General features: G+C 51.3%; 1 protein-coding gene across 1 annotated transcript in view; it reads left to right on the top strand.

The window, feature by feature from the left end:
• The first annotated feature begins 2,478 nt into the window (after positions 1 to 2,478).
• Positions 2,479 to 17,283, top strand: part of RHPN2 (rhophilin Rho GTPase binding protein 2) — a 74,261-nt gene continuing 59,456 nt past the window's right edge. The window contains exon 1 of the mRNA XM_003798430.3: positions 2,479 to 2,601. Within this exon, the coding sequence (XP_003798478.1) occupies positions 2,533 to 2,601 (69 nt within the window). The 5' untranslated portion in view covers positions 2,479 to 2,532. The remainder of the gene's footprint in view (positions 2,602 to 17,283) is intronic.

Raw genomic sequence — 17,283 nt, 5'->3', positions numbered from 1 at the left:
GTGGGTAGGGTGCCGGCCCCATATACTGAGGGTGGTGGGTTCAAACCCGGTCCCCACCAAACTGCAACAAAAAAATAGCCGGGTGTTGTGGTGGGCCCCTGTAGTCCCAGCTACTTGGGAGGCTGAGGCAAGAGAATCACCTAACCCAGGAGCTGGAGGTTGCTGTGAGCTGTGACATCACAGCACTCTACTGAAGGTGACAAAGTGAGATTCTGGCTCTAAACCCCCCCCCCCAAAATCTGTAGGTGATAGAGGATTCATTCAGCCACTAACCTGGTGCATCTGTGGCCATTTCTTACCTCTAAGCCTTACCCTTTTCTTTAAAACTCTTGCCTTTTATTTATTTATTTTTTTTGAGACAGAGTCTCAAGCTATCGCCCTCAATAGACAGCTCACAGCAACCGCCAACTCTTGGGCTCAAGTGATTCTCTTGCCTCAGCCTCCCAAGTAGCTGGGACTATAAGTGTCTGCCACAACACCCAGCTATTTTTGTTGTTGTTGTAGTTGTCATTGTTGTTTGGCAGGCCCAGGCTGGATTCGAACCCTCCACCTCCAGTGTATGTGGCTGGCGCCCTAGCTGCTGAGCCACAGGTGCAGAGCCTAAGCCTTACTCTTTTCAACCTGTCACCTTTGCTGGTCCATGCAAAAGGGTCCTAAAACATAATACTGTATTTATAAACTCCCTGGCTCACTGAGAAACGTTATTAGTATTATAACATGTAATATTGCACTATGTAATAGTGTAATCTGTCACTCTGGGGTTCCCACAACTCAAGTGGCTGTTTTCAATTCCCAGCCTAGGCTGGTGTATTTCCCGGGCAAAGGATTAAAGCCACTGAGATTAGCTCTTTAGTTGCTTCTGACCCTAGGAGGGAAAGGAAGCTCTTGCATTAGCCAGAGTTTCCCTGTACACCTTGTCACAGAGCTGAGTTAGCTAGGACTACAGGTTCTTTGTTGGAATTAACCTGCCCTTTGCAAAAAGGTCTTTACTTGTGCAGCTTCTGGAGGTTGGCAGTGAGGAGGCGGTTCGCTATTGACATTTACTTAGTTATGGGTGCTTGGTTGTTGCCTCTGTTTATTTTACAAATCTCAAACAATACTTTTTTTTTTTTTGAGACGAGTTCATTCTGTCACCTTGGGTCGTGTGCCCTAATGTCAAATCACAACAACTTCAAACTCTGGGGTTAAAGCCATCCTCTTGTCTCAGCCTCCCAAGTAGCTAGCATTATAGGTGCCCATCACCACGCCCGGCTAGATTTTCTGTTTTTAGAGATGGGGTCTCGCTCTTGCTCAGGCGGGTCTCGAATTCCTGAGCTCAGGCCATCCACCTTACTTGGCCTCCCAGAGTGCTGGGACTACAGCGTGAGCCGCCATGCCCAGCCAGCATTTTATTTTATTATTTTTTTAAAGATAAGGAAACTCTGGGTTTGTTTTGAAAACAGACTTTGTTCCGTTTCCTGTGGCCTCTACTGCGACCGCCAAATGCAGCAGCAGCCGCACACAGGTGTCCCTCTATGGGGGAGGGAGGATTAGCTGCAGGTGGGCGGCTGCTGGCGCCGGGTTCCGCCTGGCATCCGCCCCCGGAGTCTACCCGCGAGCTGGGGAGTGGGTGGGAGACTGGTGCGAGCCCCATGTCCAAAGATCCCCCTTTAGCTCCTAAACTAAGCATGCTGTACGCCCCCAACTGACAGCTTTAACGTGCACGTTAGTTGTAATACCTTCCACTAGCCGGAGAAAGAGTAATCGGACCCCACCCACATTGCAGGCGAGAAAAGTGAGGTTTGGAGTGGTGGTTAAGGACCTAGGGCAAGGACATCCACCCAGTCCCTCGCCCCTCCCCCCCCGTTCCCTCAGTCGGTGGTCCCTTTGCCCACCTCCGTCGGCGACCCCCAGCGCATCCGCCTAGTCTCGGCACACGGGATTGGGGATCGCCGTGCTGACCACCGCGCTAATGAGCCTGCCTGCAAGCCCGAGTAGCCCGGCCACTGCGCTCGGTGGCGTAGCCAACATTCCCTCAGTGTTCCGGACTGGGCCTCGGCGACCCCTCTTGCAGGAATGTTTTCCCCACCGCCTGGCCCAGGGCCCAGAACTCCCGCCGCGCTCTCGACGTGGCGGCGTCGGCCTGGTCCCGGTTCCCTGGCGCCTGGGCTCCTCCCAGGAGGGACGGCGACTTCGCCTGTTCCCTTCTAGGTCTCCAGAGAGGGCAGGTCGCCAGTCTAGGTCTCGCTGCAGCCGCTGAGACCCCTGTCCGGTGCACTGCGACACCGCGGGGCCTCCGGGGTCAAGCCTGCAACAACGCCCAGCTCAGGACCCCGCAGGTGACCCGCCCAGGGACCCGGGGTCTCAGCGCAGCCAAGAGCCGCCCGGGGGCACCGGCTGGGAAGCCACAGACTGAGGGGCGTGGCTGGGGGCGTGGTCGGGGCGGGGCGGGTGTCCGGGGCTCCGGGCTTGGTCTCGGGCGGGGCCCGACGCCCTCTCCCGCCGCTCGCGGCCGCAGAGCTTCAGTCTGAGCTCCGCGCCCGCGCTGCCAGCATGACCGATACCCTGCTGCCTGCGGCCCCCCAGCCGCTGGAGAAGGAGAGCGACGGCTACTTTCGGAAGGTGGGCGGCTTCTGGCGGGCAGTGGTGGTTAACAGACCCCCTTCCCTGCCAGGCGGAGCAGGGGGCTGCGAGAGCGCGCGGCCGGGGTCGGCCAAGAGGGGGAGGGGGCGCACTGGCCTCGTGCCGGCCGTGCGGAGGTTGGGGGGGGAGGGGAGAGCGGGGAGGACCCGGGTGTGCTCGCGCCCAGAGCAGGTGGCCTTCGGGGTTGGGAGTGGGGTGCGCCTGGGGCCGCCCGGCGCAGGTGCGCGCGAAGGATGGGGTCCGCAGGGGCGCTCGGGTTGCCCCCGCCGGCAGACCTACGTGCCTAGGGACTTGTCCCGAGCTGCGCCGGCTCCCTTGGCCCCGCGGCGGGTGGGAATCCGAGACTGGCTTCCACCGGAGCACCCCATGGGGGGTGTGGGCAGGGATTGAAAGACCGTCCCAGGTCGGGTGGCATTATCATTTTGCATCCGAAGTTCTTCCACCGTCCGCCTCTTTGACTTTTTCGGGGGGCGGAGGGAGCGGTCGGTGGGAGGGGACCTCCTGCGTTGCCCTCTGCTCCGAGTTGCCAAGGAGGGAGTGGTGCGCGCAGCCGAAGTGAGGGCAGCGGTCTTGTAGCTTTTCACTTTATGTTAAAGCGGATTTAGCTGGTTGTCCGAGAGATCCGCGCGGGGCGGGCGGCGAGTGCGGGCTCCGTTGGCGCTCGGCACGTCCCGGACGCTCCTCGGGGCGCGCCGCGGTCTCTACCCTTGGAGATAACAGTCGCGTAGCTCAAGTCCCTCTAAGGCGACCCCAGCCCACGGGGCGAGGGCCCAGGGATTCCCACAGGCGGTAGAACCTGGGCCACGAAGATGCTTGCAGCCTGGGAGTTATGGTGACTCCCTTACACGCCCGGTTTCAGGTCCCCAAGGAGTCTAAAATTAGCCATTGGCGCTTGGCGGGGGATCACTGGATGGGTTGAGATATTATTGTTGATTTTTTAATTACAGATGTGACCGAAGGCACAGTGCCTAGTCATAAATAGGGAAGTGAAACTGTTGCCCACAGAACAATCAATTCTTAATTGTTCAGAGCCTAACAATCCAGTTCCTGCATGGTCTTTGCGTCTCCCTGCTCCCAGGTGACCACTCTGGGTCGCTGCTCACTGGTGAGGAGCAATATGAGACAGGTGGGGATGGAGTGGGAAGAGTTCGTTTTTTTTGTTAAGATGCTTTTAGCATTAAAAAAGAAAGTAGTTTTGAAGTATATTTAAGTTGAAAGATGTCATCACGGAATTACAGGATTATAACTTCTAATTATGTGTGGTGTTTGGGACAGAGGATCACAGGCCACGGAATTGCAGGAGGCCTGGTCTGGAAGTCCTAAGATGTAGGTCCTTGGCCCCAGGGCCTGACTGCCACACCCCCACAAAATTGCTGTGTGGCCTCCAGCCAGTTGCTGCCTCTTCCTGAACCTTCATTTTCTCCCTGGGTCATTTGTCCTGTCCCGGTGGAGTTGTGGAGTTCTGGATCCACAGCAGCATGGGGGCGGGGGAAGGGCAGAGAGAAGGGCAGGAGGGACAGAGCACACCTGTGAAGGTGATGGTCCCAGCTTTCCAGAACCCGTTTTCCTGGGGGAGCTGCCCACATGGGTGAGTCCCAGGGGAGAGTGGATGGCAAGGCAGCCATGACAGGCTGCAGGGTCAGGTGTGTTTAGATGCATTTTCTCCGGTGGTAGGTAAGACAGTCATGGGTGCAAAGTGGGATGAATCACGGCTGTACAATTAGAAGCATCTATTTGGAAACCGAGACCTCGTAATGATTATCATGCTACGTCTGTGTCAAATCATGCTGATCCAAAGAGTCACTTTGTTGGAGGAAAATAAGAGGTGTTGACATTGAATCTTTCCTGGTCTGTGACACAAAAGCCAGTTTGACCTAAAACAAATGCTCACTGAATGAAAGGTAGGTGTTATATAGGTGAAGGAGGGGCGAAGAGACCTTCAGGTAAAGGGAGCCACAGGGGCAGAGGCCTGCCTGGATGGTGAGCACCAGTAGGGGGTGTGTGTGGAGGGGGCCGTCCCCTGCAGTGGCACGGTGTGAGCAGAAACCAAGCATTCATAAGGAACTGGGGAATGCTGGAATCCACCAAAGTATTTAAAGCAGGACCAGACCTGTAAGATTTGTATCAGAGAAAGACCCCTTAGACAGGGAGTGGTCACTGGGTGGGGGATGGGGGAGAGGATGTTGGAGCCAGGCAGAGAGATGTTGGGGAGGGGGATTTAGCTTCTTGCAATCCTCATTATCTTCACTCTTCCTACTCTGATATAGACTTTTTTTTTTTTTTTTTTGAGACAGTCTCACTCTGTCACCCTGGGGTTGAGTGCTGTGGTGTCAATATAGCTCATAGCAACCTCAACCTCTTGGACTCAAGTGATCCTCCTGCCTCAGCTTCCTGAGTAGGTGGGACTACTAGTACTTGCCACAATGCCTGTCTAGTTTTTCTGTTTTTAGGAGAGATGAGGTCTTGCTCTTGCTCTGGCTGGTCTCGAACTCCTGAGCTCAAACAATCCATCTGCCTTGGCCTCCCAGAGTGCTGGGATTACAGGCTGTTGATGAAAATGCAGTCAGTTTTAGAAAGTGCTGTGTACATAGTCTCAGCCACCCACAAGCTTGCACTGCCAGTGGGAGTTTAGGATGTCTGCCTCAGGTGTCTGGTCATGCATCTGAGACGGGGTGGACCAGGAGGCTAGTGTGGGACGTAGATGGATTTGAGGCCCTCTGTGGGATACCTGAGTGGTATTCCTGGTGGAGCGTCCACCTCACAGACTTAGCCGCCATGGGAGCACTTTGGTTGGAGATGCAGCTTTGGGAGGTGCCAGCGAGAGGAAGTTGGGATGGGTAGGGAGATAGGAGACAATCGGGGGATTAGGGTGGGAGGGCTGTATCCAGGAAGCAGGGAGGTGAGTCCAGCATAGGTGCTGGAGGGAGAGTGGGGTAGAGAAGAGGGAGGCAGGTGTCTTCTAGAATGAGGAAGTCTAGAGCCTTTTAAAGCTGAAGTTGGGTGTGGGGACTATAGGAGATTGTGGGGGTGAGGGGAGGAGCTGAGGGTTTCCTGGAGCTGGTTGCCTGTGTTTGGTGACCAGGCCAGCTAGGGGCAGTGAGAGAGGACCCTGGAGACAGAGATGCAGTCAGGGGATCACGTGACTGCCCCTGACTCCAGCTCCCCTATCCTGTCTTTGGACTATTGGGATTTTGTGGAACTTGCAGGGTCAAATGAGTTTCTACTGAAGCCAGGCTTCTCTTTCATCCTCTGCTGTCACACCTTCCCTTCCCCCCCTTTTCTTTAAATTGCCATTCTGCTCTCTTCATTCAGGAAGTATTTATGGGGTGACAGCTCTGTGCCTGACCTTGGTCAGTTTCAGTCTTGACTTAATACTGCTTCTGTGGGAGGTCTCATTTCCCGGGGTGCTGAGCAGTGCTAGCAGCTGATGGTGGTTGGGGAAGCTAAGGCCACTTACTTTGTTCAGTGAGCAAAAAGTGGGGTGATCTGTAGGCCATCTTCAGGACTTCAACTGTGGTTTGTGGGACTCGTGCTTGATTGCCCAAAAGCCCGTTATACTGTTGGGTTTGGGCGCTGAGTGTGCAAATCAGTCACTGGTGGGGGATGGAGGGTTCCCTCATAAATCAGAATCTTCTTGGGCTTTTCTGTGAAGGGTCTGAGGACCCAGCTTTGCCCCAGGTCAGGCATGGACAGCCCCCAGTATAGACTCTGTCTGTGTGGTCTGGGCTGTCCTGGGCTCATGCGATTCTCCCACCTCTGCCTCCTGAGGCAGCTGAGTCCTGAGATGTGCACTATAGCTGCACGTCACCATGGCTGGCTAATTAAAAAATTTCTTTTTCTCCTTCTCACTATTGCACTTGACTAGAATTTTTATTTATTTATTTTTAGATACAGAGTGTGGGTAGAGCACCCATAGCAATCTCAAACTCTTGGGCTCAGGGGAACCCCTTGCTGGGACTACAGGCACCCACCACAAAACCTGGCTGAAAGGGGGTCTCAAACTTGCTCAGGCTAGTCTCTAACTCCTGAGCTCAGGTGGTCCACCGCCTTGGCCTCCCAGAGTGCTAGGATTACAGGGGTGAGCTACCGCGCCTGGCTTGCACTAGACTATTCTTAAAAAGAATTTTTTTTCTAAAGTTGGGGGTCTGGCTATATTGCCCACCTGCCCAACTTCTGACCTCAAGCGATCCTCCCATCTGGGGTTATAAACCCCAGCCACTGGGAGGTCTCTAAATTAGAAAAAATCTTCCTGGCAGGTGTGGTAGCCACTCCTGTAATCTTAACACTCTGGGAGGACAAGGCAGGTGGATTGCCTAGCTCAGGAATTCCAGACCATCCTGAGTAAGAGCTAAGTCCCTGTCTCCAGTTGGACATCGTGCCGAGTGCCTATAATTCAGCTACTCAGGAGGCTGAGGCAAGAGAATCTCTTAAGCCCAAGAGTTTGAGGTTGCTGTGAGCTATGATGCCAGGGTACTCAACCCCAGGGCTACTAAGTGAGACTCTGTCTCAAAAAAGAAAAAAATAAAAAGGAAGAAACTTCCTGGTCTATTGCAATATTATGTCTCCCTTTCACCTTTCTTGGCTTCTTAGTTGTTTTTTCTTTTTTCTCATTAAAAGCTCTTTAAGATTATTGTAAATTACTTGCTTGCAAGGATAACTAGTGGAAATGCGGTTGCTTTTCCCCAGATTTTTGTGCCCTCCTCACTGAAGGTCTTGGAAGAATGTATGCTCTGGCCCATAGTTAAATACAGAGTAATGCAGCTCAGCGCCTGTGGCTCAGGCGGTTAAGATACCAGCCACATACACCTGAGCTGATAGGTTTGAATCTAGCCCGGGCCTTCCAAACAACAATAACGCTGCAACCAAAAAGAAAAAACAGCCAGGCGTTGTGGCAGGCGCCTGTAATCCGAGCTACTTGGGAGGCTGAGGCAGGAGTCACTTGAGCCCAGGAGTTGGAAGTTGCTGTGAGCTGTGATGCCACAGCACTCTACCCGAGTGATAGCTTGAGGCTCTGTCTCCCCACCCCCCCGAAAAAAATACAGAATAATGCACATTTTTAGAATGCTTCATCCTGGTAGCAGACTCCTTCCCTGAGAACACCCCTACCCCTATCCCCCAATGCTGTAGTTTTAAAACCCACAGGAAGACCTGTTCTTGGCTACAAAAAAAGGGAAAAGAAACAAAGAAGAAAATAAAATAGCTGGAAAAAAACTAGAGCGAGCCTTTCTCCGGGCTGTACAAGAGCCCTAAATGAAAGAAAGTTCTTGGCACTGTGTGGCAGAAGAGAGTCAGTACAAAGTACAGCATTGTCACTTCTTATCGCTGCCTCTTCATCCTTTGGGAACACTAATGCCCCCAAATGAATTCAGCTCCATTGTTTTTACCCAAGAGCGGTAGGAGAAGTTGTTTCTTGTTCACAGAAACCTCCAGGCTGGAGAGGGAGCCAAGGTTCACTGTGCTCTGATTTACGGCCCTTCCTCACTCTGAGCTTGCTGGAGGCTCCAGCAGAGAAGGAAAGAGGAGAATGTTTTTATTGTTTTTTTTTTCTTTTAACCTAGAAGCTCCTCCTAGTTCTTCCTCCTCCCCATTCAGGTTAGCAGGGTCTGATTTCATGTTAGACACTCCCGTGCATCACGTATCAGCCCACTTGTATGTGGGGAAGCCGTCTGATGGGCTGAGTCCACCATGCACAGCCTGGGTCAGGGTGGGTGGAGCAGTAACGCTGCCTGTATTGGGTGCAGATAATACCCCTCCAGCTGTTTGCACCCTTCCCCTTGGATCCCTGAGTCCTTTCCTAGGTGGGGAGGGAGGGAGGAAGTAAGTCAGAGTTGGCGATATTGCTCCTGACTCCTGACTCCTACATGGTCTAAGCCAGATCCTAAAGGCCAGGCTGGACCCAGGGGGACCATGGTCTTGGTGCGGGTCTATCCCAGTGTGCTGGTATATACCAATAGGCCAAAGGGCCTGCCAGACTAGCACTCCTCACACTGTGGGCTCCCGGTGGGGAGGAGTCCCCTGGCAGAAACAAGAGTTCTCAGGGTGACTCAATGTGATGAGCTGTAACACTGCAAATGTCCCTTGTTTCCTGGGGCTATGTGGGTGGTTGCCAGGACACCACCTGATGCTTCTGGGGATCAGCGTTAGCCTGATCACCTCTTCCTCCTCTGGCTCAGATACCGTGTCCCATGACACAAAGGCTGCACTGGAGGTGGCCGTGGAGCACAGCTGAACTGCAGGTGTGGCTCAGCCAGAGGACTGGGTGTCTAGCAGAGCAGCAGCAAAGGGTCCCATCTGGGGACAAGGTCTGCTGCCCGCAGCACCAGGTACAGAGGGACCATAGTGAACAGTTTGAGTCCTTTTGGACTTTGCAGTCAGACCTTCTATGGCAGTGGTTTGTGGGTTGCGACTCACAGGAACTGTATAAACCCACAGCATTAGGAAGGTTGAGAACCACTGCTCTATTGCCACATTTCGATTTTTTTTTTGAGACAGAGTCACTTTCTTGCCCTTGGTAGAGTGCTGTGGCGTCATAGCTCATAGCAATCTCAAATTCTTGGGCTCAAGTGATCCTCTTGCCTCAGCCTTCCAAGCAGCTGGAACTACAGGTGCCCACCACAACACCTGGCTATTTTAGGGACGAGGTCTCGCTTTGGCTCAGGCTGGTTTCGAACCCATGAGCTCAGGCAATTTCCCCGCCTTGGCCTCCCAAGTACTAGGATTACTGGAATGAGTCATCGCACTAGGCGTTCGATTCGATTGTAAGAAGAGAAAGGGGCAGGCTTGATGCCTGTAGCTCAGCAGCTAGGGCGCCAGCCACATACTTGGAGCTGGCGGGTTCAAAACTAGCCCAGGCCTGCCAAACAGTAATAACAACTACAACCAAAAAATAGCTGGGTGTTGTGGTGGGCGCCTGTAGCCCCAGCTACTTGGGAGGCTGAGGCAGGAGGATCACTTGAGCCCAAGAGTTTGAGGTTGCTGTGAGCTATGACACCATGGCACTCTACCCAAGGTGACAGAGCAAGACTGTTTCAAAAAAAAAGAAAAAACTACCAAAGATAAAAACCTCAGAGAGTTTATTTTTTTCCAATATGATTTACACAAATTGTGGTAGAAAAGTTAATTATAGAAGCATACAAATTAAAAGTCACATACACGTGCCAGCCCTGTCCCCCACGGCGCACAGACACACTTTGTAGATAAAGACTCTTACTGTTGATGGGTACATCCTACCACTTGAGATAAGCAGGTGCTAGGCTCTGTGCTTGTAGCTCAGTGGCTAGGGTGCCAGCCACATACACTGGAGCTGGTGGGTTCGAATCCAGCCCAGGCCTGCCAAACAACAATGACAACTACAACCAAAAGATATCCAGGCGTTGTGTGTGGCAGGCTCCTGTAGTCCCAGCTACTTGCAAGGCCGGGGCAAGAGAATCGCTTAAACCCAAGAGCTTGAGGTTGCTGTGAGCTGTGATGCCAGGCACTCTACTGAGGGTAACATAGTGAGAAAAGAAATAAGCAGGTTCTTGTTTGGGTCTGGAAATAGATTTGATTCGTGAAAATTTTGGTAATTTGACATGTGGTAGGAGGCACACCTACTTATTCAGCATGTTGAGAAATAACAATGTTTTGGCATACGATGGGTGTTTGTAAAGGTTCCTAGAACTGACTGCAGAGAGCCTGCAGCTAAAGATTATGGCTAAATGTTGATTCATGAGCCAATCCCCCACCCCTCCCCACCGTCATGAGAATGGGTTGGGGTGCCAGAGGGAGGCAGCTGGGCCTCGACCTCCAGCCCCTGCATCTGGCAGAGATCCTGGGAGGGCAGGAGGGCTATTGACTAGCTGTACGTTCCCATTTTTTATTTTTATGGACGTGGAAAAGCTGGATTCTGTCCATCCAACCTGCCCTGAATCTCCAGTGTGGTGAAAAGTTAAATTAGATGTGTGTGTATTGCAGGGTACCCCGTGCTATTTCTGTGCTTTCTGGTTGACAGCTCTGGCTAACTCGTAAACAAAGATTCTGTTTTTCCACAGTTTGGTGGTTGACTGAGGGATTGTGTAACCAGGAAGGAGGGAGGGAGGCAGAGAAAATAACCCTCCAGTTTTTAGCTGGAGAAGCAGCTAAAAACACCTGCCCTCCCGTACTCCACGGGAGGGTCTCTCTAGCCAAAAGCGGCCCTGGCCTGTGTTTTCTAGAAACACATTTACATTTGAGGGCTCAGTCTTAGGCTGTGTGGAAGAAGAGGAGGTGGGGCCCCAGAGTGGGAGGAAAGCTGCCAGGGTTGCTGTCTGCAGAAGGTTGACCATCCTTTCCTTTCTTGCAAATTGAGCGTTCCAGTTTTTGTCTGGGGGCTGCTTTTTTTTTTTTTTTTTTTTTGGTAGCGACAGAGTCTAACTCTATCGCCCTTGGTAGAGTGCTGTGGCATCACACAGCTTGCAGCAACCTCCAACTCCTGGGCTTAGGTGATTCTCTCACCTCAGCCTCCCGAGTAACTGGGACTACAGGCGCCCGCCACAACGCCCGGCTATTTTTTTGTTGTAGTTTGGCCGGAGCTGGGTTTGAACCTGCCACCTTCAGTATATGGGGCCAGTGCCCTACCCACTGAGCCACAGGTGCCGTCCTGGGGGCTGCTCTTAAACACTCATTTTACAAGTGAACAGTCTGATTGCACACTAAGGGCATGTGAATTTACATTAACATGGAAAGAGGATTTTTACTCTAGGTAAACATTCTAGTTAGGACTTTTTTAGTTGCAGGTGCGGTACAATCTAATCCAGAATGGGTTAGGCAGACATAGGTACTTCCCTACAAAGGAATTCTACTCTGTAAAAAAATTTTACAAACCACTGATCAAAGCAACAGTGCACTGCTGGGCACGGTGATTCACGCCTGCAATCCCAGCATTCTGGGAGGCCCAGGTGGGTGGATCGCTTGAGGTCAGGAGTTCAAGACCAGCCTGAGCAAGAGTGAGACCCTGTCTCACTAAAAAGAAAAATTAGGCTTGGTGTAGCACAGTGGTTACGGTGCCAGGGACATACACTGAAGGTGGCGGGTTCAAACTGGGCCCCAGCCAGCTAAACAACTGGAACAAAAAAATAGCTGGGCATTGTGGCAGGCGCCTGTAGTCCCAGCTACTCGGGATGCTGAGGCAAGAGAGTCACTTAAGCCTAAGAGTTTGAGGTTTCTGTGAGCTGTGATGCCACAGCACTCTACAGAGGGCGACATATTGAGACTTTATCTCAAAAAAAAAAAAAGAAAGAGAGCAGTGCCTATGGCTCAGTGAGTAGGGCACTGGCCCCATATACTTAGGGTGGCAGGTTCAACCCAGCCCTGGCTGAACTGCAACCAAAAAATAGCTGGGTGTTGTGGTGGGTGCCTGTATTCTCAGCTACTCAGGCTTGAGCCCAGGAGTTGGAGGCTGCTGTGAGCTGTGATGTCACGGCACTCTACCCAGGGCAATAGCTTGAGGCTCTGTCTTAAAAAAAAAGAAAAGCAATGAAGATGAATTGAAAAAGATGATATTGAGCAAAATAAGCTAGACACAAAAGGCTGAGGAAAGAGAATCACTTAAGCCCAGGAGTTGGAGGTTGCTGTGAGCTGTGTGATGCCATGGTACTCTACCAGGGGCAATAAAGTAAGACTCTGTCTCTACAGAAAGCAAAAGAAAGAAAAATTAGCTAGGTGCTGTGGCGAGTCCCTGTAGTCCCAGCTATTGGGGAGGCTGAGGCAGGAAGATCGCTTGGAGTCCAAGAGTTTGAGGTTGCTGTGAGCTATGATGACACCATGGCTCTCTACCCAGGGTGACAGAGTATGACTCCATGTCAAAAAAAGAAGGCTCAGCGCCTGTGGCTCAAGTGGCTAAGGCGCCAGCCACATACACCAGAGCTGGCGGGTTAGAATCCAGCTCAGCCCGCCAAACAACAATGATGGCTGCAACCAAAAAAAAAATACCCAGGTGTGTGGCGGGCACCTGTAGTCCCAGCTACTTGGGAGGCGGAGGCAGGAGAATTGCTTGAGCCCAGGAGTTGGAGGCTGCTGTGAGCTGTGATGTCACAGCCCTCTACCCAGGGCAATAGCTTGAGGCTCTGTCTTAAAAAAAAAAGAAAAGCAACGAAGATTAATTGAAAAAGATGATATTGAGCAAAATAAGCTAGACACAAAAGGATATGTTCTCTTTGATTCTATTTATATAGTTCTAGAACAGGGAGGAATCTATGGTGATAGAAATCAGAGGATTGGTTATCTAGGGGTGATAGAAAGGTTCTGTTTTCTGTGTTTTGATTGGGGTGATACGCAGGCTTATACATTTATTCAAACTCGTTGAATTATGTACTTAACATCTATGTGTTTTATTATGTGTAAATTATACCTCAATTTAAAAAATGGCTTAGGCAAGAAAGGGAATGAACGTACTAGTTCTTGTAACTGAAAATCCAGAGAGATGTCTTCAGGCCTGGCTTGATCAAGGGCTGGGAATTTGCTAAGCTTTTCTTTTTGCATTTTTTGGCCAGGTTTGGGTTTGAACCTGCCACCGTGGGTATATGGGGCTGACGTCCTACTCCTTGAGCCACAGGCACCACCTTTTTTTTTCTAGAGACAGAGTCTCATTTTGTTGCCCTTGGTAGAGAGCTGTGGCATCACAGCTCACAGCAACCTCCAGCTTTGGGCTTAGGTGATTCTCTTGCCTTAGTGTCCTGAGTAGCTGGGACTATAGGCGCTCACCACAATACCTGCCTATCTTTTTGTTGCAGTTTGGCCAGAGTTGGGTTCGAACCAACCCCCTTCGGTATATGGGGCCAGCGCCCTATTCACTGAGCTATAGGTGCTGCCTTGCTAAAGCTGTTTTTCAGCTCTGCTCCCCATGAGCGGCTTACCTTCCTGGGGAGGTGCTCCCCTGCTGGTGGTGATGTGGCTGCAGCTGCTGGGTCTCACATCCTCCCAGGTTGAAGGCCAGTGAGGGCCTCTTCCTAATGGGCTCTGATGGTACCTGACTGTCATACCTTAGGTGTTTATCCTTGAACCAAATTTGGGGCCAGAGGCCTTAGGTATTTTTTTTTGTTGTTGCTGTTGTTTGTTTGTTTTCTTTTTAATTGTGAGAGTCTCACTATGTCACCCTCAGTAAAGCGCCATGGCATAACAGCTCACAGCAACCTTAAATTCTTGGGCTTAAGTGATTCTCTTGCCTCAGCTTCCCAAGTAGCTGGGACTATAGGTGTCTGCCACAGTGCCCAGCTATTTTTTTGTCACAGTTGTCATTGTTTAGCAGGTCCAGGCTGGGTTCGAACCCGCCAGCCCTGGTGCATGTGGCTGGTGCCCTAACCACTGATCTATGGGTGCCAAGCCCAGGGGCCTTGGTTTTACAAATGGCCATGCATGGGTCACATGTGGAAAGGAGCTGGGAGGAGTATGTATTTATCCCTGATCATCATAGGCTGCAAGGTGGGAGATTGGGCACTTGTTACTGTTCCCCAGAGGAAGTGGGGGGACGCCGGGCAGCTCTCCGGCAGGAAACACGGGGCAGCAGGTGTCTAGGGGCCGGTTGGGGGGGCCACATCAGCATTCCCACACGTCCCTGCAGCTCTGGCCACCTCGAGGTTCATCTCAGCAGCAGCAAGACGTGAGATTGCTCACGCCTCAGCCCCATCCTAAATGTCTAGGATCTTGAGAGCTCACCTAACCTTGCTCAGAAGTGTGGCATCCACGATGTTGTACCTGGGTCCATATCAGCTGTTTGCTCTTTGGGAGGTGACCCCGAAACTAGTGATGATGTGAGCCTTCACTCAGGACTTGGTGTTTGTGGGTGTTGGCTATTAGAACATCCTTCTGAGTTGTAGTACTGACAGAAGTGCTCAGGCTTCAGTCCAGTGAGGACCTCTGTGTGAGAGAAAGGCTTGCTTCACCACAGGGCTGGTCAGCAGTGACCCTAGAGGTCAGGACTCCTCAGCTGGTCTCCTGGTTTCCAGGCCCAGCAGGTGTGAGAGGTTCTACCCTGTCCCTGCTGCAAGCACTCTCTCTGCTCCTTTTTTTTTTTTTTTGCCAGAGTCTCACTCAGTCATCCTGGATTGAGGGCCGTGGCATCATCATAGGTCGTGGCAACTTCAAACTTTGCTTGAGTGATCCTCTTGCCTCAGCCTCCCGAGTTGCTGGGATTACAGATGTGTACCACCAACACCTAGCTAGTTTTTCTATTTTTAGTAGTCACCCTAGTAGAGTGCCGTGGCATCACAGCTTACAGCAACCTCCAGCTCCTGGGCTTAAGTGATTCTCTTGCCTCAGCCTCCCAAGTAGCTGGGAGTACAGGTGCCTGTCACAAAGCCCAGCTAATTTTTGGTTGTAGTTGTTATTGTTGTTTGGCAGGCCCAGGTTAGATTCAAACCTGCCAGCTCTGGTGTATGTGGCTGGCGCCTTAGCCACTTGAGTTACAGGTGCCGAGCCTAGAGATGGGGTTTCACTCTTGCCAGGCTGGTCTCAAACTCCTGAGCTCTAGCCATCTACCTGACGGGGCCTCCCAGAGTGCTGGGATTACAGGCGTGAGCCACTGCCTCCCCCCACACCTCGCAGTGTCTTGCTCCAGTCTTGGGACAGCTCTGCACCCTGTCCTGAGCCAGTCTCCACCACTGCGTTGCACAGGCTGGTCTGGCTGCTGTTTAGGATTAGAGCTTTCCTATCAGAGGAGACCAGGGAGGAGAAACACAGGCCAGGACTCTGGGTCCCTGGACAGAGCAGCAGGGCCTTTTGGCTACCATTCTTGTCCAGATCTACCTCTGGGGAGGTTTCCAGCCAGCCAGCCCCTGTGGGCGTTCCTGCTGTTCCCGGTGGGGCCCAGCATTCCTACCTGTCAGTGAGAAGTAATGTAGTTTCGACAGTTGAATCTAATCCTGAACGTTTCTACGTCTTATCTAGAAACTTGACCCCAGATCCGTGGGCTGGTTGGGGCGTAGTGATTCTGGGCCAGCCAAGAGGTTGGGTGAGGTAGAAGGGCAGGAAAAAGTTCTTATCCGTCCATTGGAATGTCTGCTTATCTCAGCTCTGGGAATGTACTTAAAGGAATTGGCATTAAAGCTTCCCTATAAAATGAAATGCAGGATCAGTGAACCATGCAATTCTGAGTCAGACTGAACCATCCTCTGCAGAGTAATTTTCGGAAATGGAAAGGAAAGAGACTGAAAATGATCTCAGTCCATCAATAATAACACGTAAAGACATTTTTGTCTTATGTCTGAAAAAAAGACAAAATTGGGAATTATTTAAGAGATATTAATTTTTAGGTCAGTTCCAACACAGGTCCTGAACATCTGGACTTGGGGAAGTGTCCTTGTCAAACAGAAAATTAGTGGAGGGGATAGATCTGGGGCTCAGGCGGTGGTGACCTGCTGCCACCTGAGGCAGAGAAATCTTTGTGGAAGGAGAAACCTCACTCATTTCTTTCCTGCTAATCCAAAGGCTACTGATGTAGGAACCATGAGAAGGTATCTGCTGTAGACTAACCCCTTTCCCTCCGGGGCCATGGGTGAGGTTTGTGCCAAGGTCAGGGAGGCTAGGTGTGGGCAGGGCTGAGATGGCAGTGACGGAGCTGGAGAGAGGTCACTCTCTTCACGTAATGCTGCCCGCCCTCCTGCCAGGCCATGCCCAGAAAGTAGCCACATAGGCAGGACCCAGAGGTAAGCTTCAAAAAAAAAAAAAAGTGTTCCTAACCCTAATCCCAGTACTTGTATCTGCCTGAGGTGGGAAGAAAATACTTAGGTTAGAGTAGAACTTTTATTCTGATCTTTCTTCCTTCCTTCCTTCTTTTGTCTCTCTCTTTCTTTCTTTTTGTGACAGAATCTTATTGTCATCCTAGGTAGAGTGCTGTGGTGTCATCATAGCTTACAGGTTCACAGCCCCCTCAAACTCTTGGGCTTAAGCAATCGTCTTGCCTCAGCCTCCCAAGTAGCTGGGACTACAGGTGCCTGCCACAATGCCTAGCTAGTTTTTCTATTTTTAGTAGAAATAAGGTCATGCTCTTGCTTAGGCTGGTCTTGAACTCAGCTCAAGTCATCCACCCACCTCCCCCTTCCAGAGTGCTAGGATTACAGGCATGAGCCAATACGCCTGACTGTCATCGTTGTTTTGAATTGCATTTTCCTGATGGCTGGCAGGTAGTCCCAGCTACTCTGGAGGCTAAGGCAGGAGGATTGCTTGAACCCAGAAGTTTGAGGTTGTATGAGCTATGATGATGCCACAGCATGCTACCTAGGGCGACAGAGTGAGATTCTGTCTCAAAAATAAAATAAAATAGGCTGGGCAAGGTGGCTCATGCCTATAATCCTCATACTCTGGGCAGCAGGTAGATGACTTGAGCTCAGGAGTTTGAGACCAGCCTGAACGAGAGCAAGATCCTATCTCTAAAAAAATAGCTGGATGCTGTGGAGGGTGCTTATAGTCCCAACTACTTGGGAGGCTGGGGCAAGAGGATTGCTTGAGCCCAAGAGTTTGAGGTTGCTGTGAGCTGTGACACCATAGCACTCTTCCCAGGGCGGTGCTGTACCCAGGGTGACAGAATGAGGCTTTCTCTGGTTAAAAAAAAAAAAAAAAATGATGTGGAAAATAACAGCATGCATGTAAAATAGACAGGAAAGAGACAATTTACTTTACCTGTGTTTGAATTCCAGGTTTTTTTTTTTT

This window comes from Otolemur garnettii, unplaced genomic scaffold (assembly GCF_000181295.1).
Source record: "Otolemur garnettii isolate 467f Iridium unplaced genomic scaffold, OtoGar3 scaffold00135, whole genome shotgun sequence".
NCBI classification, from domain to species: Eukaryota; Metazoa; Chordata; class Mammalia; order Primates; family Galagidae; genus Otolemur; species Otolemur garnettii.
This window is presented reverse-complemented; position numbering and strand designations above follow the sequence as displayed.